The 23,926-nt window shown below is 37.8% G+C and overlaps 1 protein-coding gene across 11 annotated transcripts in view; it reads right to left on the bottom strand.

Annotated features, from left to right (window-relative positions):
* Positions 1–23,926, bottom strand: part of LOC100539795 (neuron navigator 3) — a 398,436-nt gene that overhangs the window by 139,430 nt on the left and 235,080 nt on the right. For all 11 annotated transcript variants that reach the window (XM_031553711.2, XM_031553705.2, XM_031553709.2 and 8 more), the window contains 2 exons: positions 19,171–19,243; positions 15,094–15,268 (listed from right to left, as the gene is read on the bottom strand). In XM_031553711.2, the coding sequence (XP_031409571.1) occupies positions 15,094–15,268; positions 19,171–19,243 (248 nt within the window). The remainder of the gene's footprint in view (positions 1–15,093; positions 15,269–19,170; positions 19,244–23,926) is intronic.

Raw genomic sequence — 23,926 nt, 5'->3', positions numbered from 1 at the left:
GGGACCCCGAAATAATTGAAAACAGTGGCAACAATCTGAGGTAAAACAAAGTAATTTACTAAATATGGTATCAACAGAATTTTATAAGGAGAGAGAATGTGAAATTGATAGTGGATCGGCCTTACCACAACGCTGAGATGAGAAGCGCAGGCAGAGAAGCGCAGGCGAGAAGCGCAGGCAGAGAAGCGCAAGCGAAGCAGCGCAGGCAGAGAAGCGCAAGCGAAGCAGCGCAGGCAAAGAAGAGAGCATCAGGTGACCTTGCCGGGAGTTATATCTCCTCGTTGACCGCAAAGCCCCCTGGGGAAACGTAGCTGCTCTTCTCCTCTGGACAGGCACCCGGAACTTGAGCATCAGCAGTCAAACCCCCAGTGCATTGCATGATGTTATGATGTGGAATACCGATAATGAAAAATCATGAAACCATGACATTCCACCCCTTATTCCACATCACTACATCATGCTTAATATATACAAACAAAATATAAACACACGCACTAGGAATTACTGACTGCACTCCCTCAACATCAAGTTCCCTTGCGGTACACATTGAACATCCCCGTTTTCCTGCATCACCCACCAAGTGGACCCAGGTCCCTGGGCAAAAACAGTTCCACGAAGAGGTTTGTCCTTCTCAGAGGCTGGAATAACCCAAACTGCCTTTCCCAACATATTCTTTACATGTACAACAGGGACTTTATCTCCCTCTACGGTATGTAGGGAGCTGGACTGGGTTGGACCACCACGATTGATAGATCCTCTGGTATTGACTAACCAGGTGGCTTCTGCCAAATGCTTCTCCCAGTGCTTAAATGTACCGCCTCCCATTGCTTTCAGCATAGTTTTTAACAACCCATTGTATCGTTCAATCTTACCTGAGGCCGGTGCATGGTAGGGAATATGGTAAATCCACTCAATACCATGACCTTTAGCCCAGGTACCTACAAGAGAATTTTTAAAATGAGTCCCATTATCTGACTCAATTCTTTCTGGGGTACCATGTCGCCACAGGACTTGTGTCTCAAGACCTAGTATGGTATTTCGGGCGGTAGCGTGGGGTACTGCATAGGTTTCAAGCCACCCAGTTGTTGCCTCCACCATGGTGAGCACATAATGCTTACCATTACGAGATCGTGGCAAGGTGATATAATCAACCTGCCATGCCTCCCCATATTTGTACTTTTGCCATCGCCCTTCCTCCCAGAGAGGTTTCATTCTCTTGGCTTGTTTAATTGTGGCACACGTGTCACAGTCGTGAATGATTTGCGCAATAGCATCCATAGTTAAATCCACCCCTCGGTCTCTAGCCCACTTATATGTCGCATCTCTCCCTTGATGGCCTGAGGTCTCATGGGCCCATCGGGCTAGAAATAATTCACCCTTGTTCTGCCAGTCCAGATCTGTTTGGGCCACCTCAATTCTGGCAGCTCTGTCTACCTGATGGTTATTTTGCTGCTCTTCAGTAGCCCTATTCTTGGGCACATGGGCATCTACGTGACGCACCTTTATAACCACATTCTTTATTCGGGCAGCAATATCTTTCCACAGGTCAGCAGCCCAAATAGGTTTACCCTTTCTTTGCCAGTTGTTTTGCTCCCACTGCTGTAACCACCCCCATAGAGCATTTGCCACCATCCACGAGTCAGTGTAAACATAAAGCATTGGCCACCTCTCCCGTTCAGCAACATCCAAGGCCAGTTGGACAGCCTTTACCTCTGCAAATTGGCTCGATTCTCCTTTTCCTTCAGTGGCCTCTGCAACTTGTCGTGTGGGGCTCCACACAGCGGCTTTCCATCTACGGTGTTTCCCCACAATACAACACGATCCATCTGTGAATAGGGCATATGTCTTCTCATTTTCGGGTAGTTCATTATATGGTGGGGCCTCTTTAGCACGTGATATCTCTTCTGTTGGCGGTGTTCCAAACTTTTTGCCTTCAGGCCAGTCCATGATCACCTCTAGGATTCCTGGACGGTTGAGATTCCCCATCCGCGCTCGCTGCGTAATCAGCGCAATCCACTTACTCCAAGTGGCATCAGTAGCATGATGGGTGGAGGGACCCTTTCCCTTGAACATCCAGTTCAGCACTGGCAGCCGAGGTGCCAGAAGGAGCTGTGTTTCTGTACCGATTACTTCGGAAGCAGCCCGAACCCCCTCATACGCGGCTAAGATCTCCTTCTCAGTTGGAGTGTAGCACTCTTCAGACCCTCTGTACGCCCGACTCCAGAATCCCAGGGGTCGGCCTCGGGTCTCTCCTGAGGCTCTTTGCCACAAACTCCAAGTGGGACCTTTCTCTCCAGCAGCAGTGTAGAGGATGTTCTTCGCATCCTGTTCCATCCGTACTGGCCCCAGGGCCACGGCACGGGCTATCTCTTGTTTAATCTGCTCAAAAGCCTGCTGCTGCTCAGGACCCCACATAAAATCATTCTTCTTCCGTGTCACCTGATAAAGGGGGCTTACAATGAGGCTGTAGTTTGGAACATGCATTCTCCAAAAACCCACTACACCCAGGAACGATTGTGTCTCTTTCTTATTAGTGGGTGGAGACATGGCACTGATTTTGTTGATCACATCTGTTGGGATGTGACGACGGCCATCTTGCCACTTTATACCTAGGAACTGAATTTCCTGGGCAGGCCCTTTCACTTTGCTTCGCTTAATAGCGAAACCAGCACGCAGAAGGATCTGGATTATTTGCTCTCCTTTCTCAAAAACTTCCTTTGCTGTGTTGCCCCACACGATGATGTCATCAATATACTGTAAGTGCTCAGGAGCACCTCCCTGTTCCAGTGCAGCTTGGATCAACCCATGGCAAATGGTTGGGCTATGTTTCCACCCCTGGGGCAAACGATTCCAGGTATACTGAATGCCCCTCCAGGTGAAAGCAAACTGTGGCCTAGATTCTTTGGTCAAAGGAATGGAGAAAAAGGCGTTAGCAATATCAATGGTGGCGTACCATTTGGCTGCCTTTGACTCCAATTCATATTGGAGTTCTAACATATCTGGCACAGCAGCACTCAATGGGGGTGGGACTTCATTCAGGCCACGGTAGTCCACCGTCAGCCTCCATTCTCCACTGGCTTTACGCACTGGCCATATGGGGCTGTTAAAAGGTGAGTGAGTCTTGCTAATCACTCCCTGATTCTCTAGTTGGTGAATCAGCTTCTGAATGGGGAGCAAGGAATCCCTGTTGGTGCGGTACTGCCGTCTGTGCACCGTTTTTGTAGCAATCGGTACTTGTTGCTCTTTCACTCGTAGCAACCCCACGGCAGATGGATCTTCTGACAGGCCAGGCAAAATAGACAACTGCTTAACACCTTCTGTGTCTACAGCAGCTATTCCAAAGGCCCATCGATACCCTTTGGGATCCTTAAAATATCCCCTTCTGAGGTAATCAATACCAAGTATGCATGGAGCCCCTGGGCCAGTCACAATAGGGTGTTTTTGCCAGTCTTTACCAGTGAGGCTGATTTCGGCCTCCAACATAGTCAGCTCTTGGGAACCTCCAGTCACCCCATGAATATAAATTGATTTTGTCCCTTGGTGACTCGAGGGCATTAGAGTGCACTGTGCACCAGTATCCACCAGGGCCTTATATTTTCGTGATTCTGATGTGCCAGGCCATCTAATCCACACAGTCCAATAAACTCTATTATCCCTTTCCCCCCCTGGCTGGGGGCAGGGCCCCTCTATTTGTTACCTTCACTGTCTGCAGCAACTGGAGCAATCACCTTTTTAGAGAAGTTCACCTTGGTGGTTGATTTGTCTTGTAACTCTCTTACCCGTGCTTGAAGTACAGGAGTAGGTTGTTTATGCCACTCCTTCATATCTTCTCCATGGTCACGTAGGTAATGCCACAAGGCAAAACGTGATGTGGTCTTACTGTTGTCACTTGCTCGAGCAGGAGAACGTCTTCTTTTGATAGCTGAGACATTAGATGCCACCGGCTGGGAGGAAATCAAGTTGATCAGCCCCTCCAATAGGCTGTTTTGGGGATTCTGGTCCCCATTTGATGTATCCGTTACCTCCATGGATTTATCAGCTTCAGGCACGGTTGATAGTTTGTCTATTATATCTTCTTGTTTGGTTTCCATTCTGTCCAGCTTTTCAGCTACCTTTGTAATGGCTGAAACACAAGCTCGCAGAGGGCTTAAATGTAACTCAAAGTCTTGAAGTTTATTAACCAATTCACTTATAAGGGGTCTTCTTTCCCCTCTGCCATACATTGCTGCAAATGTGCTGGCGTACCTTTCTGGTGCGGTCTTTGTGAATGTACGCCACATGTTTGGTGTACACCTGACTCTCTCGGGATCATGCTCTTGGTCTGGCTCGTCAGGAATGAAATCGGGGCTATGTAGCATTTCCACCACAGCATATTCTCTTAAATAACAGATGCCTTCTTCCATATCAGCCCATTTCTTTTTCTCAGGCATCAGATCATCTTTGAAGGGGTATCTTTCTTTTACAGCTAACAACATCCGCTTCCAGAGGGTAAAGGCCTGGTTCTGGCATGTACTAATACCTCTGTCAATGGCTGAGTCCCTAGCAACGCCACCCAGTTGGCGAGCTTCTCTACTATCCAGCCACACACTGTTGGCCCCATTGTCCCAACATCGAAGTAACCAAGTGGCAATAGGCTCATTTGGGTGACGTGAAAAGTCTTTTCTCAGACTTCGAATTTCATTCATTTTCAGAGATCGATCAACAATGGTAACGATATCTTGCTCACCTCTTACTCTTTCGGGACTTCTTGTTGCCCTCATTGGCGCCGGTGACCGTGGTCTTACTGAGGGCCCCTCCCCTGGACTTAGGGGTGCTTCTTGTGGATCTTGGAGCCACTCCTCTGGACCTCTCTCCTCTTCTTTCTTCTCTTCTAACTGAGTCGAGATTCGTTTCATTTTCCGTCCTCTTACAGGGGCAAGTGACATCAATTGTGGTGCTTCCTGTAGTTGATCAGGTTGGTCAGTTCCAATGCTCTCATCCTCCAGTTCAGCTCGGAGCCTGTCTCGTTCGATTATGAGAGTATCTAGCTCAGATTGGAGGGTGTCTTGTTGAGATTGAAGACTGTTGAGTTTGGATTGCAGGGAGTCTCTCTCAATTCGGAGGGCATCTCTCTCATATTGGAGGCTGTTTCTCTCGACCAGGAGACTCTCTCGCTCATTTTGCACTGTTTCCCTGAGACTCTCCTTTTCAATTTCACAAACTCTCTCCCTCTCCAGGATAGTATTGAATAAGGCCCGGTAAGCATTAGCCAGGCCCCAAACAATTTGGGCCTCCTCAGATCTTCCTGAGCCACGACATTTCTGTCTCAAATATCTGTTTAAATTTTCAGGGTCTTTCAGGTGTTCTGGAGTAAAGTTCCATGACACCGAAGATTTCCATCTCTCTAAAGTCTCACCCAGGCCTCTCCACATTCCCTGCCACTCAGTATTTACTGGTTTTGGGGCAGACTTCCTCAAAATATAATAAATACTAATAATAAGTGAAATGGTGAGCAGTACATTCACGGAGATTAATAACGTGATCAGGTGAGCATTGAAAATCCGCATAAAGAATTCAAAGGAGAGGCTGGAAACCTGCTTAAAAATCCCCAACCCTGTAAAATTAGCAGCTCCCTCTGGAATGGTATGCCACATAATATGCAGATGCCACATAGTTATTTCCATCCATGTTTTCAATTGGCTATATATACCTATTGCTCCATAGAGCAAAGTGGTGAACTTAATTAAGGCCCAGTATGTTTTTAGCATTAAGAAAGAAGAGACAGTGGCATGCAGCCCCTTAAAAGGCAGTTTCAGTAGAGAAAGCATTTTTTCTCTTTTTTTTCTTTTACAGAAACAAGATAGCAAGGCTCAAAGTTTACAAATATCCTAGAGTATTGGCCGTCCGCCTGGACTTTTCAAGGTCACGCTTTCAGACAGTACTGGTGAAACAGATAAACTTTCCCAATGAAGCTGTCTGAGAGCGGAGAGAGAGATTTGTTCAAAAAGCTAAAAAGCAACTGGTGCCCGCATTCTCCACCAAGAATGTCAACGGTTTACGGGCTGGTTCGGCCCGGTTCCGTGACTAGAAGGGCGGAGGGATCCGCGGATCCGCGCCCCCGGGAAAAAAAAGAAAATAAGGGACCCCGAAATAATTGAAAACAGTGGCAACAATCTGAGGTAAAACAAAGTAATTTACTAAATATGGTATCAACAGAATTTTATAAGGAGAGAGAATGTGAAATTGATAGTGGATCGGCCTTACCACAACGCTGAGATGAGAAGCGCAGGCAGAGAAGCGCAGGCGAGAAGCGCAGGCAGAGAAGCGCAAGCGAAGCAGCGCAGGCAGAGAAGCGCAAGCGAAGCAGCGCAGGCAAAGAAGAGAGCATCAGGTGACCTTGCCGGGAGTTATATCTCCTCGTTGACCGCAAAGCCCCCTGGGGAAACGTAGCTGCTCTTCTCCTCTGGACAGGCACCCGGAACTTGAGCATCAGCAGTCAAACCCCCAGTGCATTGCATGATGTTATGATGTGGAATACCGATAATGAAAAATCATGAAACCATGACACACATGGAAGCAAAATGTAACAAAGTATTGCTGGGAATGTTCAACCTCTTCTATCATACCACCACCATTTGCGTTTGACAGCATGGGCTAACATAATGAAATACTGTCTTGCTCCAAATGTAGTGCCTCCTATCTATGTGCTACATATATGCATTTAAATCTTACATAAGCACGTGTATTTCATATATTTGTATAACAGAGATGCATACGTATGATACAGAAACAGGAGGAAATGTCTATCGGTGTTGGAGCGGTGTCTCCCAGGGGTCCATCTTGGGATCGCTACTCTTCAACATCTTTATCAATAACATAGACAGTAGGATCAAGTGCACCCTTAATGACTTTGCTGATTACTCCAAGCTCATTGGTGCTTTTGACACAATAGAAGGAAGGGATGCCATCCAGAGGGACTTGGATAGGTTTGGCCCATAAGAACTTAATGAGGTTCAAAAAGGCCAAGTGCAAGGTGTTGCATTTGGGTCAAGGCAATTCCAGATATGTCTACATGCTGGGAGAAGATCTAACTGAGAGCAGCTCTGGGGAGAAGAATATGGGGGGTTCTAGTGGACAAAAAGTTGGATGTAAGCCAGAAATGTGGTCAAGTGTGTTCAAGACCAGGTTGGATGGGGCCCCAGGCAACCTGATCAGTGGGTGGCAGCCCTGCCCACAGCAGGGGGGGTTGAAACTATGCGGTCTTTAAAGTCCCTTCCAACCCAATGAACATATTAACACGTTAATAAGTATGCCCAACTGTAAATATACAATAGACAAGAAAGAAGCAGATGGCTTATGTTCAACCTAGTTTAACTTGTGCAATATTAAAAGAAACCAGTCAGCTTGATATAGTGTTGGCAACCTTGCCCATGGGCAGGGGGTTGGAACTGGATGATCTTTACGGTCCCTTCAAATCTAAGCCATTCTATGATCTGTTTTGTATTAACTAGATATCTTTCCCTTCTGCTTTAACTTCTACAATCTTATACAGGAAAGATATCTGCATCTGATTCAGGCTTGGAAACAGAAGCAAAACTCTGTTCTCAATGTTTTCATATTCATAGTTCATAACCCAAAAACTCAGATAACTCAGTTGTCCATCTAAATTTATGTTCTTACAGTGCGCAGTGATTTGTAGTCAGAACTAGTCCTCTACCACAGTGACTATATCTTTCCCACCCTGGTCCTAGTATTTGTAGTACAGTCATTCAGTGAAAGAATGTGAAATCACACTGTTAAAAGAAACAAGAAGGATGATAACTTAGTACAAAACACGCAACTTAATGTGTTTAGTTGGCATGTAACTCACTTCTAGCAACACAATCTTTTAAAAAGCACTAATTTTTCTGAGCAAATCAAGCAACACTGTACTACCAGAACTGAGACTGTATTCTTAGGGATAATTTTATCTTTTATGACCCTATCTCTGTGCCATTTTTGATCTTGAACAAGAATACACCAGATGACCTACACAGAAATGTATGCCATTACTAAGATTAAGACTACAACAAAGTTTTCTCCAAAAGGGAATGAAAAAGAGGGTGCCACAAAGTCTGAGGCTGTCACTCTTTGAAATCAAAAAGAATTGTCACAGATTTAAAGAAAAAAAATAATGACATTCATCAATGCATCTTATAGAATGGTTGGGGTTGCTATAAACCTACATTAATCCATTAAATAACACCACCTACACTTCTCTTTTTTTTTTTTTTTTTTTTTTTGGTCAGTGAAGAGAGAAACTCATCATATCCATAGCTGCTGCTGCAAAGAGTACTGTTCTCTTATTAACTGGTATCTGCCAAACAACAATATGTAGAATATCATATCACATTCACAGAACTGTCTGTGAAAATATTAAGAGATAAAAATGGATGAAAGAACTGACTGTAGCAAAAAGTAGCAGTACAAACATAAAACTGTGACTAGAAGGAATACGTGAATACAAGTGAAAGATCAAGTCATACATTGCCAGCAAGGAATCTATTGAGGAAGAAATAAAAATAAGAAAACATTTTGCTTCAGAATAGATAATAAAATAAACCATAGGACAAAAGAAAGAATGAAGACCATAATAAATCACTATGGCTCCCACTGCATGCTATATTTATTCAAATTATATTTGCCATTTACACAAATGTTTGCAAGCCATTTGAATTAAACAGATGCCAGATCTGGAAAAGGAAAAATATTCATGGACTTCAGCAGAATTTATTTTCAGAGAAACAGAAGAATGAATGAATCTGTACATATAGAGAAGGCAGAGCAGGAAAGAATATCTGAAAAGAAAATAACTATATTCTAAGGTTACGTCAAAAGGAAATATAGAAAAAGATGGATCCGGACATTAAAAAGATAAATGGAAGAAACCACATTAAGAGCTACAGGAAAATTATGGCTGAAGTACATCAAAAAGGAAATACAAAAAGTAACGAGTGATAAGAAGCAAAGGAGAAAAACAGGACCGAAAGTATCTGAAGCAGATAAAATGAAAATCATCACTAAAGTGAATTAAAACATTCTTTTGAAAACTGCAAGGACAAGAAGAAAGGATGACAGTTTCATCTTCAAGTGCAGACAAAAGAAGAGAGGTATCATCCTTGAGCAGGTGGCAGAGGTAATCTAACAGGAGAAATCAACTATATATCACTATATGCAGATACATGATAAATAACATAACTAACAAAGGACAAGAATTTCAGGAACAAGTCCAAAGAATTATGTAGGAAGGTGAAACATATCAGCAGTTTCTGAGAGGTCAATAGCAAAAAGATTAAATAAGAGATGAAACGTTTAAGGAAATCTGAAAAGCTATTACAAGGATCTAAAATGTTTTATAATTTACATTTTTATATTTCCTCTCTAGTATGTGGTATATTATAGCTATAAAAGAGACTATTTCTTTTGGAAATTGAAACTCTTCTTCAAAAGAAATTTTCTTTCCTTATGTTAAGCTTTAACATTGCTTATCTTAGAGAGCGTGGATTACAGGGAAGAAATCTATGAAAAATATATTGTTGCTATTGCACTGTCTGCCATTTCCAATGAAGGTTAGAAGAAAGGAACATCTTTTGCAATTATCAAAAAGCAATCCTTTTGAGCACAGTAATTTCTAAGTTGTTCAAATGCAACAGGAGTATGTATTACAAAACTACAAATAATGCTCATGCTTTGCCTGTTGTTTTGAAATATCCATTTTATTAAAAAATCACAACTTGCTACTGAAACTGTGACAGAAATATTAATATTTAGGACACAGCAATGGTGTATTTTTTATGTACTTCTCTGTCATTATATCATAGATACAGCCTAGAGAATTCCCAAAACTGTAATAATCTCTAGCATCTATGTGAGAGTTACATAAATGTGTAAATTAATTTGATACTTGTGTGATGTAAAAAAATGGAGTGTGCAAAAAGATTAACTGGTAAACTATATACAAGAACAAATCTCTGATTTATGCAATCCAACGTTGTTACATATAATCTATTTGCTTAGGTACACAGTTAACTGATATAACTGGTATGCAGATACACCACATAGTTTAGTTACTTGGGCTACAGGAAGGATGAACTTCATGCCCTGGTCTGTTAAGGCATCACAATTTCCTTTCATTGGCAACTGTAAGGACTGTAATGATAGTATCTTTAAGGAGCAGAATGAAATGGGGCAAAAGTTGACTCTTAAAGGAAGCTCAATTAAAGTAAAATGAAATCCCAAAGGTCCATTTGAAAGTCAGCTGCCATGCACCCTTTGCAATCACATTAGGTAATGCAGTTCATTCTGCATTATCTCCCAGACAAATAAAAACACATCAGATATGGCTATTAGCTCGTTTCATTCAGATATCTACTGGAAAAAAATAAAATAATAAACCTTTTTCTAATTTGTCTTCTTTTCAATCATTAAACAGTTATTATATAGTGAAAAAAGCAGGAGCAGCATACCTGGTTATCTTCATTAAAACAAAACGATCAGTAATGGCAAGAGCTAAGACAGAGAAGAGATGTAGTTCATCCCTTTGCTTTTCATTAACCAAGACACATGACTCATTTTTTAGCCTATGTTGGTGCAATGCACTTGGTGCAGACTATTAAGGCAATATTTTAAACCTCAAGAACACTGAAACAAAGGCCTTTTTCTAAACTGCCAGTGGTGGAACCAAGATTGGCATATGGATCGCCAGTATTCAGGCATGGATCTATTTAAATTCATAATCATAACCACTACATTTGCATTACTGTGTTTTACACAGCACTAGCTGTGTGTTCAATTCGCTTCATTTTTTCCCTAGTACATCTAAGAAGTAAGCAACATGAAACCGAGTTCATTACACTAGTTATATATGCAACTGCCTGTAGAAATCAGCTACCTAACTTTGTTTATGCACTTAGGAAAACCAGGGTGCTCTTTTAATATAACAAATTTAACAAAATCCATCTGGACCTCAAGCTGTGCTCATCATTCCTGTACGTGATAAAATAGTTTGTCCGTCTTCTGGAATTTTGCTGACAGCTTACTGAAACCAGTTACTGCCTAATCCATAAATGAGACAGAACTTCTTTCATCCACATGTGTTTTCTCTTAGTATCTGGGTGGTTGAAAGATCATCACTGCAGAAAGTTTAGATGTATTGCTGTGATAATGGAATCCACCAGCAAAATGAAGCATAAAAATATAATGTAACCATTGTTGTCATGTATCTGTACTGACAGATATAAATAAGGCCACCAGCACTGTATTTTTTAACCAAATCTCTAAGCAGCAATGCAGTCATAACTAAACAGTGAAGTGTCTATCCCAGATTTTGAAATATTCAATTCCCAGTTAGTCACAAAAGAACGTAGGAAATTTTAGGATGAAAAGAAATCAGAAATCCCATCTACAGCTGTTCTCTTCCTTGAATTACCACTTATTGTTTACCACAGACTTTTCCATTAATTGCTAAATGATTTTAAGAGATTTTATGCTTAGGGGTACAAAGTTACAATCTACCATAAATAAAGCATATTCTTTGAAATGAAATTCCACTTACCATAAATCAGCTTCCTTCATTCTTTTTATATTTACTTCATTATTTGGTTATCCTCACTAGAATTACATAGGACAATGATACCCTTCCACATTCAGAATCTCACTCCCCTTCTGTGTATACAGTTTTCAAAATTTTGAGTTTGTTAGGGATAGTTTACAAATGGCTATGGATGCTGAAGTACTGCCACACTGATCAACTGTAGATACCTTTGTTAGGAGCCTGCCACAGAAAAGTTTTCATGGAAAACCATCTAGCCTAAATTAACTGCAATTATAAAGACATATTTTCAAAGACTTAAATTACAACATGAGATGTGACTGAACACTGAACACTAAAAAAAAAAAAAGCCTGTAAAATGCATCTTCCTTTGTCAATGTATTTAGTTTTTGTTTCTTTGTGTTCATACAAACAGATGCACACCAAGCACACTGCAATGTATATAATCCTTAAAAAAGATCTGATTCATCTAACACGGTAGAACTATGGGATTTTTCAGCTAAAACAAAAAGAGGGCAGCACTTGAAGTGTGCTGTGTTGCCATCTACCCACAGGTGCATGTAGATATTTTTTTAAGGGTACATTCAGAACTGCAACAGACAGTAAAGAAAGAGAGTCGTTGCTCAATTATAAATTAGTAGTAAGAAATTGTCTTAAAGATTACTATCAACTATCAGTTCATAAAGACTTTCTAAATCCTGCTCTGTTAATCAGTCATAAAATTGTAGAATAGGAACATTTAAAGATCTTCTAGTTCCCTCTGTAATTAATGTTGAGACACAAATGCCGTGAAAGAAATTATATCACAGAATTAATTGAATCTTGGGAGTCATGTAAGCTACTTGTCCGTAGTTTAGACAGCAAAATGTAGGCAAGAGGCAAGATTAACACCATCACAGGAATTTTATTAATTTCATATTTTGACTTCCTTCTAAATGAAACCTTCTTATTCATTTCGATCTCAAAACTAAGAAGTTTTTTAGCAAAAATGGCTTTTCTGATTGAAAAAAATAACAAGTTGAGTTAAATAAGATGACTGTTAAGAAAGGGAGAGTTGCTAAGTCCCCCATAGGCAACTCACATTAACAGATACTTGCATATATACATCTGTGGAAATCATATTTTCCAAATGCAGTAGAGGTGGACATGTAACTCTATACTAATTTCCTAGTATTACTTCAGAGCAATGACAAATGAAAGAAAAAAAATCTATTTGTCAACTTGTTTAAGTCCTCTTCTTTGTATTGCTAGCAGCTCAGAATACTAGAAACATTCATTCACAATAGAAGATAAGAATCTTTCAAATAGACAACTTTCACAAAGAAGGATCTTTATCTTTACAGCCTTTATGGATAAATATGGAGATAGAGAAAATCGTGTTCAGTCAGTACAGAAGTTTGCAGTGAGAAATACTCAAAATACATATATGTAAAAGCAAACAGATAAATTCTTGCTTTTAGTTTACAGGTAGGAAATAAGACATTATTAATCTTGGTGTACTTCTTTACAAAGAAAAAAAAGTAGTTTAAATATAAATAGGTATAAATAACATGTACAGACATTAAATGAATGAGACAATCTTAGCCTCCCAGCATTAAGGCAGGAAGTCTAATATGCATTGATGAAAGTAGAAATTGTTAAGACAGCCTAAGATGTCACTTAATGAAGTCATGAAAGCTGAGATTCTGGATGCAGAAAGACTCCCTTCCTTCTAACGATGTATGTTTAAACTTAGCAAAGGAGAAGTGCAGAAATAGGCACTGAAGATCTTGCAAAATTATAATGAAAGGAAAGCTTTATATAAATTCATGCCCACAGCACTGACCATTCCTGAGCAGACAAAGAACTAGTGTTCAAGTTGTCTTCCAAATGATAAACAACTGCTTTTCTCCAAGTTTTTTGGACAAACAGAATTCTGTACAATAGCCGTGATGCATAAATGAACATCATAGCTAGTTTTAATTTAAAAAACTCCATGGCTGAATTAGAAAAGCAGGAGATGTTTTCAGTTTTACTAAACTGTAAACAAATCCCAATAAGCAGAAGTATCTGCATACAGCTAACTAAGCCCTTAACTCTATTGATCAAAGCAGTGAATATTTCTAGGCCTCTATTCAAAATATCTTTGTTCTAATAAAAAAGTAACAACTTTTTGAATAAGAAGATAATTATTTCCTCCTATGCAGATTAAACACCCTACAGATAGCAAGAAAATCAACTTCAGAAAATGTTCAGAGTGCTCAGATTCTTCCAGAATGATGCCATAATTCCTTAGATTATATGCTAATAAAAACTTCACAGAAAAAAAAGCATTCAAAGAAATTAATTTTTAGAAGCGGGAAAAAAAATGCATTCCACATTATAATGTCTAAAGCAATGCAAGTGTATCCTAATTTTTGCATCAAATGAGATATTTAAAATGCCACTGACAGTGTTCTCCTATAGATTTATTTTTGCAACATTCTGAGTCTCAAGGCAAAGTTTTCTATTATTTTGGAGTGCAGAATGTTTTTTCAACTGAAGAATAAGTTTCATAAACATGAAAGAGTATTTTAGGTGCAAACGGACTCAAGAACCAAAATTTAATCTGCATTCTCATATTTTAATCACTGATTTATCATATTCTAGACAATTGTTCATGAAGCACACAACATCCTTCAAACAAGAAAATTAATGAAACAAGTATTAAAGCCATCAGAGCAACATTAAAGCTTTTCATTAACAATTCACTTATAGTCTTATGCGTGAATAGCTTTTTTTCCTTCCTCAATACAGCATAACTTGCTAATACTTTTGATTTAAATAAATACTTGTTTAAAGCTGATTCTTTTGTCATGGCCAATGGGAAACCACCTTCTCCAAATATCTCCATAGCTTCAATATGAGAGGAACATAATTCAACTAGTAAGGATGCCACTGAATTTTTTGCCTTCCTATGTAAATCTTAATTTGACCCTTTAAAAGAAGAAAATGGATTAAGATAATTTTTTTTCCTTTTCTTTTATCATTTCAAAAGCCATTCAAACAGAATTAGGTACTTAAAAACAGAAAGCATGGGAACAAAAAGAGTTAACAAACTGAACTATCAGTTGTGCCTTTTTCCTGTGTATTTTGCTAAGCATTTGAAATAACTCATTTAGATGTGCAACTGGGCATAAGAGGAAAACATGAGTGTGTGCTAATAATCTCTTACTGTGTAAAGTACAGCTGAAGCAAAATGTAAAAAAATGCCTTAAAATTAACTAGAATTTGAGCTAACTTTAATTTAACTAGGGAGATTATCATTCTACCTTTATTATAAGAAATACAATCTTAATATCAAACACAAGATAAATATCGTATTCCTACATATATACAACAACAGTAATAATAAATAAATAAATAAATAAATAAATAAATAAATAAATAAATAAATAAAATACAAGTCTCTTGTAAGGGATCTATTTTTCCACAAAAAACTTCTCCTTTTTGAACACGCAAAATAAAATGCTTTTACTAATAAGAAAATTAATTTTTTAACCTACCTCGACTGCATATCTTGTGTTTTGGACTGGCTGATTTCTGCTGGAGATGAAGGTACTTGCTGTTGTAGCTCCACCAAAGACTGGTAGTACTGTTGCTGATGATGTTGCTGCTGTTTGTATCGAGACAAACTGAAAAACAGCCCTAAAATGGCTTTCAAATTTCCATTCCTTATTTCTATATTAAAAAGAAAAAAAGAAAAAGAAGTGAAAACACAGTGGTTTTAGACTTTCAGTTTTGAAGAAGTTTTACACTCTAACATCCATGTAAACAAACCTATACATATTTATACTCTTCTGCATTTCTCTCAGCTATGAGAGACATGCCAGGTGTCATTGATACTTTATTGTTTGTTATAGTCTTTGCTTATTTATGTGCTGTTGCAAGAAACACATCTCCCTAATGTCCTTGTGATGAAACACATGTGCATGGTCATAAAGAAGAGTAAAGCTAACATTAAACAGTATATATATTTGAAAATAAATACAGTACTCAGCCTCAACTCAGTACAAGAATTCTTGGGAAGCAGAGAGGCTAGAACAGCTAGTAAAAATCTCTGTTCTTCTGGCTTTAGGTAAACATCCCTTCTAACTAGTGGCTTTACATTTCTCTTCTGGCTTCTTGGGCAAATTCTTTGCCCAATGGCAGTAAACAATGACTTCTAAAAAAAGTGGAAAGAGGAGATGTCTGCAATCTAGTGGATGAGTGCATATGCACTCGCAAGAATTAGGAAGGAACACAAGAGAAGCAGATTAATGGAAAATACCAATGAAAAGAGGTGACCATAGGATTTGTGATTACATCTTTGAACTTTCCAGTAACATGATTTTCTAGTTTCCTATTCCATGCTGCTTGTACTGATTAACAAAAACTTCAAAACTACAGCTTTCACTTGTGGCTAAAATAGCTTTCCATATGAAATTTTGTCTCTGGGTAGAATCCTTAAGTCTCCCATTCCTTTCTCTTTGTCTTTGCACAGCCTGAGATGAAGGTTTTAAAAGGCTAATGTTATTCTTTGCTCATAAAGGATCTCCATGTCAAAAAAGAAGCCTCAGGGGGCCTTAATGAAATTATCTGCAGCACTTAGGTCTGTTCATAACTTCATTATTAATTTTCTTTGGCACTGGGCTTCTTGTGTAAGGTTTTCATTAGGCCGATAGCCTAACATGCAACATTTCAATCTTTCTGTCTTTCCTGCAAATACAAAGACCGAGTTTTATGTGTTACACAGCCTTTCCTTATAAATGCTTAATACAGCTTATAAACAAACACTGTAATATTAATGTTCTTTAAATCATATTAATTGCCTTTCCACAGGTGAAATGTTGGTGAATACATAAACGTGCCATCAAACACTACAGCACTTAGGCTCTCACTCTGTTCAGCAAGAGCAAACAATTCTGAACACCCTAATGTACCTTGCAAAATGGAAATTTGTTCTATGTATCTATACTTGCTCTTGTTCCCTATGAAGATGCAGTAGGATCACTGATTCCTCATGAGATCATCAGCAACATGCAGAAGAACTTTCTCAGAATTAGGAGGCTGCTTAAGGAATAATGGCTTCTGTAGTTATACTGCTGTCAAGGACAATCAAGGAAGCTTTTATTTAAGATTATCTTTAAAAAAAAGAGAAACAAAAGACAAACCAAAAAATGTAACTACCATTGTTCAAGCTTCTCCAGTTCTGTCCCAGATATTAATTTATTTATTCTTGTCATATTGCATCATGTAATTCTCAGGAAAATAATCCCTTGTTCATTAAATCACATCCATTTTATTTTTATCTTATAATTTCACCTTTTGTGTGTGTGTGTGTGTGTGTGTGTTAAACTATATGTGTAACTATTTGTAAAGGAGAATGTGAACTATGTTGCACTTATTCTTCCCTGCTTTCATACCAGCTACAGTTGGAAGATTTCTCTTAAAGCATAAACACCAGAAAATTATCATAGGTACTAAATATTTGCAAGGAAGAGGAGAGGAACTACTTTTCTTCACTGAAACTGGTTTATTATTTATCACTTGGATTCTCCAGTACAGATTTTGCTCTCAAGGTTTAAAAAACAACTTTTGTTCTAGAAATCGCTGCTCAAGCATCTAAATGAGGTGGGAAATTGGTTTTGAAATCATTAATCTTTGTTAAGATCATAGTTTTCTTTCTGGGAAACTGTCTGCAAAATGCATTAATACCCGTCTCAACAGTAGTAAGACATTTACTATTAGAAGTAAGAGCCATATTAGTTTGTGAACTTCATGGATTTTAAACACAGATGTGATGAAAAAAACCACTATGAAGATAACCTGATAATGATAAAAACGACATAGCAGTTTTTCTCAATTCCTTCTTTTCAAGGAAATTGCAATGTTCAAAATAATACATGTTAAAAATGGTACATTTAAGGGAGTCACGTTACTGCAAACTGATATAAAAACATCAAAGATATTAGAAGATCTACTCCAGAGTCAATATAGATCGACAAACAGCAAAATTAGTGTGAATATTACTTCAGAACACAAGGAATGCAGTGTTAAAATTCTGTCCTAATACAAGTTTTTAAAAATAGTCTTTGCTTTGAAAACTGCATTAGATTATTACTTTTAGTAGTATTTAATGCCAACCGGTTGAATCTTCTTACAAGTGGTTTTCCAAAGCAAAACAAAGGTTTGTATAAAGGCATGTATTACAGAACACACTCTGATTTTGATTTAATGAAGTACAGAGAAAAAGAATGTTGTTTTGTGCCATGCTATGAAACAACGAAGAGTATTGTTGTGAAATAAATTCATGCTACTCATACATTTGATTCTTATTTTGTATGCAAGTAAAAATAAGCTTCACTGAAAAAATTGAGTTCTAAATGACTTTCTGGGCAGCCTGGTCTAGTATTAAATGGGGAGGTTGGTGGCTCTGCATGTGGCAGGGGGGTTGGAGACTCCTGATCCTTGAGGTCCCTTCCAACCCTGGCCATTCTGTGATTCTGTGACTTTGAGATGATTGGCAGCATGTAAATATTCAGTATTCTCACACATCACCATATCTTCATTATATACAGAGGTTCCTTTTTATCACTTAAGGAGTTTTCCATAATTAAACAATTATAGAGAAAAGACAGCACATATCATGGCTGTACTATGCTTCCGCCAGAGGTACTTGAAAAGGTGGGGGTGGTAGAGGGTAACGATGAGTTAATTTTAAAATCAAGCACTAGCCAGCATTCAAATTTTTTCTTCACATTATCTTGTAAAAATAAATGGAAATTGGCATCTCTTAAAAAAAAGAATACCTTCTTTCTCTAAGTTTTGCCACATGCAAAATAAATATATAGCATTGTGACTTGGTAATACCTATTGGCTTCAGGTGCCACAGAATTCAAAGGGACTTCTATCGTGCACAGAACCCTGCAGAACTGTTTAATCCTTTACAAGACAGATGTTTGCATACATTTTATTACACTACAAAATAAAATAACTGCTTGAGTTAATTCTAAATTAATTCAGCAAAAATTACATATTAAGACAATTGGTACTTGATTTGATATATTGATTACTCATAACTGCATCAGGCACTAACTTGATTAAGACAATAAAAAGAGCTATACTGTAAGCAGTAAGACCGTTCTCTCTTTCATGTAATACAGCACATCACAGTTATGCAATACATTTCAGATGCATCCTGACAACACTATTACTGAGTATAAAAGCTCTTAAGCAGTTTTCCCCGGGTTTATTTATCTGAGCAAGATTCTTATATATCTATGTTTGTTGTTTTGAAACCCATATATGAAGAAGACAAAATGTGTACTTGGGGAAAACTGTACCTATCTGACATTTTGGCGATAACATGAAAGTGTTAATAAAGGTTGCCTTAAGTTTTGTAAATATACTATATTCCTTGGTTCAATTCCAATAGAAAACTAAAGTTTTCTCTCACTCCTTATCAGTAATCAATATTTGAATTCTGTTCATTCTGTTCAAAACAGCTACAGTTAGGCACAGAGGTACAATTCATATCTATTAAAAAAATTAGTTTTCAAAAAAAAATCCAGTTATTTGTTCTGATGATCAGTTTCTCTTACCTTCTGCAGAAAGACCTTGGACATTTACACCTCTGGCTGCCAGAAAGCTGAGGCAGACATCAACATTCTCAATCTGCAATATGAACATAAATAACAAGCAGCGTAAGACTATTTGACAAAATGTACTAAAGTGTAGGGGAAAAAAAAAAAAAAAGTCCTAGGAATGAATACTTTACATTCACTGCATTCTACAGCTCTTTACCAAAGTTTAACAAGAATGATTACTCCTAATTAGGGACCTGATATAAAGCTTTCATTGTCCACTTTGCTGCTTAAAAACAATTCATAAATGCCCGATCCAGAATGGCATGCTGGCAAATCAGCAACCCATCTACTTAACATAAAACTGGATTTGATACACTGCAAACAAACAGCAATGAAAGCATCCATAGAGAGTTAGGCACTGAACATATGTTTAGAGAAGTGGATGAATTAGCTGAAAAATGAAATCAAAAGCATCCAACAAATGTTTTAGCAAAGGTATTTCCCTGGATGATGTAGAATTTTGTGAAGATTATGTCAGAGCAATGTTTTATTTTCCTTTTCTTTTTAAATATCATTCTAAATAATTTTAATTTATTTAAAGATTATGTATCTCTGAAAAGTGTTTGCTTATTAAAAGATATGTTGCTGATTTCAGTTGATGGTTTAGATGAATTTTATAGTTGCTACAGACAGTTTAAGGAAAGAGAAGAAGAAAACTTAGCCCAAATGTAGACTAATAAAAGGATCAAACTTCTGTCTCTGCAATGACTAGTCACAGCATTAACTCTTTTCAGCTCTCTACATTTCACAGATAAGAGAGCGGAATGTTCCAAAAGGTTCATTTGAATGACCATCCCTGACTGATTTCCCACATCCTTTCAGTAAGTAACAACTTTGTATGACTCAATATATTCTTATCTACTCAAAATTATGCTATGTGGAGTGGTGTCCTATGTCAAGTGCCTTACACGGACTTGATTTAAAACTATATTTTTTAGGTAGAAGGATTTTTTTTTTATTTTACATAATTGGGATCACAGAAATAAAAAGTTTAACAATATAATTAAAATACCTATTGCCACTGGGAAATATTAAAAGAAACAAGCACCAAGCACCACACCATAAGCCTGCAGTAGATCAAGACCATGCTATTACTTTTATTTTAATGTTCACATGTTTTACAATGTCTCATTATCATCAGTTTTCAGCCCTCATAGCATGAGGCTTAAATTCACTCCTTGACTAAAAAGTATTTGATTGTTGACAGTATCTTTCCCAACCTGAGAGAAATGCCTTTCATTGTGCTTATATTTCTATGATTGCACTTCTACACTTATCCTCAGTGAACACTATTAGATAAAAGGAATAGAAACATTATTTTTAACAGTGACCCTTGAAATATATATTATGAGTTTACAGACTTTCTTGACCCACAGATACTACTTATAAACATAAACATCTGCAAACCTCTTAGATATGTGCTTGTTAAGCACAACAAACTCCAAAGCATTAGTAACCGTATCTTTTAAAAAGTATTTTCCTACACTGAGTTAACTATTTCTAATGACATACTACCATTTATAGGAAATAATAAGCAATCTCTCTCCTAGATCAATTAAAAAAAAAAAAAACACAACTCTGCTGCTATCTGTAATTAAAGTTACTCTTAAGTTGGGGTTCACCATAAAACTTTCTTCAATCAGCTTGGCAGCATTCACTTATTTGTACAGCTGGAACAGTGGAACAACCGTCATAAAATCAATGGGATTTTTCCAGTTCTGGTCAAGCAATGTAAATGCAGATGCTCAGGCATTAACTCTGTGATTTTCTTTAATGTTTATGTAGTTTCACATCATGAAAATAAATAAGCAAGTAGTCCAATAGATAAACAAACTAGGTCATTTCATAAAGGGCAATGATGTGATACACCTAAGTGAGTTCAAAGTAGGCTGCATCAAATATAGGAAGATCGACTTCTTCCTCACCTCCTCCTTCTTCTCCGAGGTGTGGAGCCCTGCTGCTGCCAGCTCGTCTGATCTTCAATGATTCTCTGAGCACACCAGGAGGTCGCTCAGCACACAGAATTCACCCAGCCAAGAAAGCAATCATATTTTAGTCACTCCAGTTTCCCTTGCAGACTGATGAGCACAGGCATCAGAGGAGGAGAGGGTGCGTCCAAGCCTGAGTAAGGCATAGTTTGGGGAGGAGAGGGCAGATGAGGAGGAGGGACAGGGAGATTAAACCACTCCTGACAGCAATGGCAAGAAAATGAGCTGGCTCAGCCCTGACCTCCAACTACACCCCGGGATCAGTCATGAAAATAATACACATGATGAGGATAGCTCTGCTCAACCTTTAAAAAAGGTCAACTACACAAGAAAACAGTTTGAATGGAAATTTTCCTGTCTTGAAGAACTTAACAGAAGTGAAGATTTCTTTGGATATAAGCTATATAACTGTGTCTCTTTGAACTTTCAGATCAACCATAATGCAGAATGAACTACTTCAAAGATGGGAAATTTTGCTCTGCCACTTAATACTGGGAATCAAATGAGAAAAAAAAAAATTAGACCAGAGTCAGTGCCTACATCCAAATATCCAAACCAATGTTTCCTAGCAGACCTGCTAGCAAAACTAACATTTTTCATAATTGGCATGTATTCTGTGTCATATTCCAGGAGACTATAACTATAAACAAAACCTTATTTTCTATGTACTATAGTACATAGTATTATGTAAAGTACTAATACTATGAAAACATTTCAATAGCTATCTACAATACTAAATATTTAGTAAATAGTAAGCCAAAACCTTACCATACGCTTAGGATGAAAAATATCCTATAGAAATGGCTCCTGGTTAGTTTACAGTTCAACATCTACTGTATGTGTCTTTGAAGTCACATCTCTTAAACCTGCTGACAAATCCAGTCATCATTATTAACACTGATGACTCAATATACTGAAAACTACAAAGCAAATTCTGTTTTGCTTCATAGTTCACCCAGAGAACTCTAATAGAAACCCTGAATCCAAAATCATTCCTCTTGGTGGTGCTGTATGAAGTAATAGCAAAGGCCAACTTTCAGACAATTGACTGTGGTTGCAGTATTAGCCTTATAATGAAGTCTTATTTTGGCTTGTGAATAGAGCAAGTCTGGCGTGGCAGTTCACAGTCACACAGCACACAGAAAATGTCAGAACATAACTCTTGCAGTCAGTTTTCTGATAATAACTGCAGTTACTATACAACTCTCAGAATCTGTTAGGAGATTCAGTGAAACATCTATTAATACATTTCTGGATTATTTTCACTTTCTTTCCTATCCAGAAGAAGCTTTCTAGAAGAAGTTAGCCTTAATGTTGTCCCATTTTGAAGCTTTCAGTATGTCTATAAATGCTGCTTTAATTACCTACTTCTTGCTTTGGCAAACCACAGTTATTCTTTGAACTCAAACCCCAGAAATACCAAACACTTTTTATTCAAACTTATCCACAGATGAGAGTAATTTTTCAATCACAAAAGCTCTAAGAGATTTCAAGCAGCTTCCAGTCAATACTGTTTCAATCAAGAGTGGTATGAATCCCTGAAGTCCATGTTTATTTAAGTAGTTAGTGGTGGCATTATTATAAGCTCGGTTAAATTCTTCATAGTGCTAACACTGCACATATAGAAGTCTACCTGCTAATACATCAAGGACTATGGATTTTGCTTTGTTACTCTTCACATGGACACCAGACAAATTTCATGATGTATGCCCACAATTTTGTAATGAATTTTGTTTTCAAACAGCACCCATTTACAACAGCGATGATGCTCCCCATTAGCGCAAACAGCATCATCAGAATTATGATGTAGATCATCCCAGTACAGAATTCAGGTTAAACAGATCCAAAATCCAATTTATCAAGAGATAAAAAGTAAATTAAAAGTGCAAATTTGCTTGTACAGCTAAATATTGCCAAGATCAGGCTGTTGCTGATCAGTTTTTCACTATCAATCCAAAACATTTTTTGTTCCAAGTCCCTTATTTTATAATCTCAATTTAAAAGGTTGGAAGATACGAATAACAGATTTGCCACATTAAAAATGTTAAAATATTAAAACAAAATAGGTAAATTAGCGATGTAGTACCACTTCCTTGACATGTAGATTTGTCCACCTACTTATTCAATTAACCATTTTGAAAGTCCATCACTATTACATGAGATTGCTCTTCAGAGGCAAACAAAACTATCACCTCTGATTGTATAATCACTTCCTTATCAAAGCTGAAGAATAATTTGCCCTGTTCTGAAAGGTAGCTTCAACTTCATGGGTGCAGAGAAACTGCTAAGAGGATGATAATCAAGATATTGGAGAATCATCAGCTAGATATAATACTATTTGATGCTAATTAAGTTATGCTTATACAGTATTTAGCTACTTTTGTAAATCAAATCTTTTAAATACCGTTTATGGACACAGCATTATGAAAAAATTCATCTGAAATACTTACACCATAAATACTACTGGATCCCAAGATATTTCTACACCCACATTTTAAAGGACTATTTTTTAAATGATTATGTACAAATAATCAGCAAAAGCACAGTTGCATACTATTATTACATTATATGGCATATAAAGAAGACACGTCTCAAATCTTCTGTAATATACTACATACTGTAGTCTTAGGTAATCTGCTTTTGACTTGTAGGTATTTGAAATTTTGCTGATAGAAATAAATGACTAAACCAGACACTGGGAGTTGCGTGTAGATGAACAGTAG

Source organism: Meleagris gallopavo, chromosome 1 (genome assembly GCF_905368555.1).
Source record: "Meleagris gallopavo chromosome 1, MGAL_WU_HG_1.1, whole genome shotgun sequence".
NCBI lineage: Eukaryota > Metazoa > Chordata > Aves > Galliformes > Phasianidae > Meleagris > Meleagris gallopavo.
This window is presented reverse-complemented; position numbering and strand designations above follow the sequence as displayed.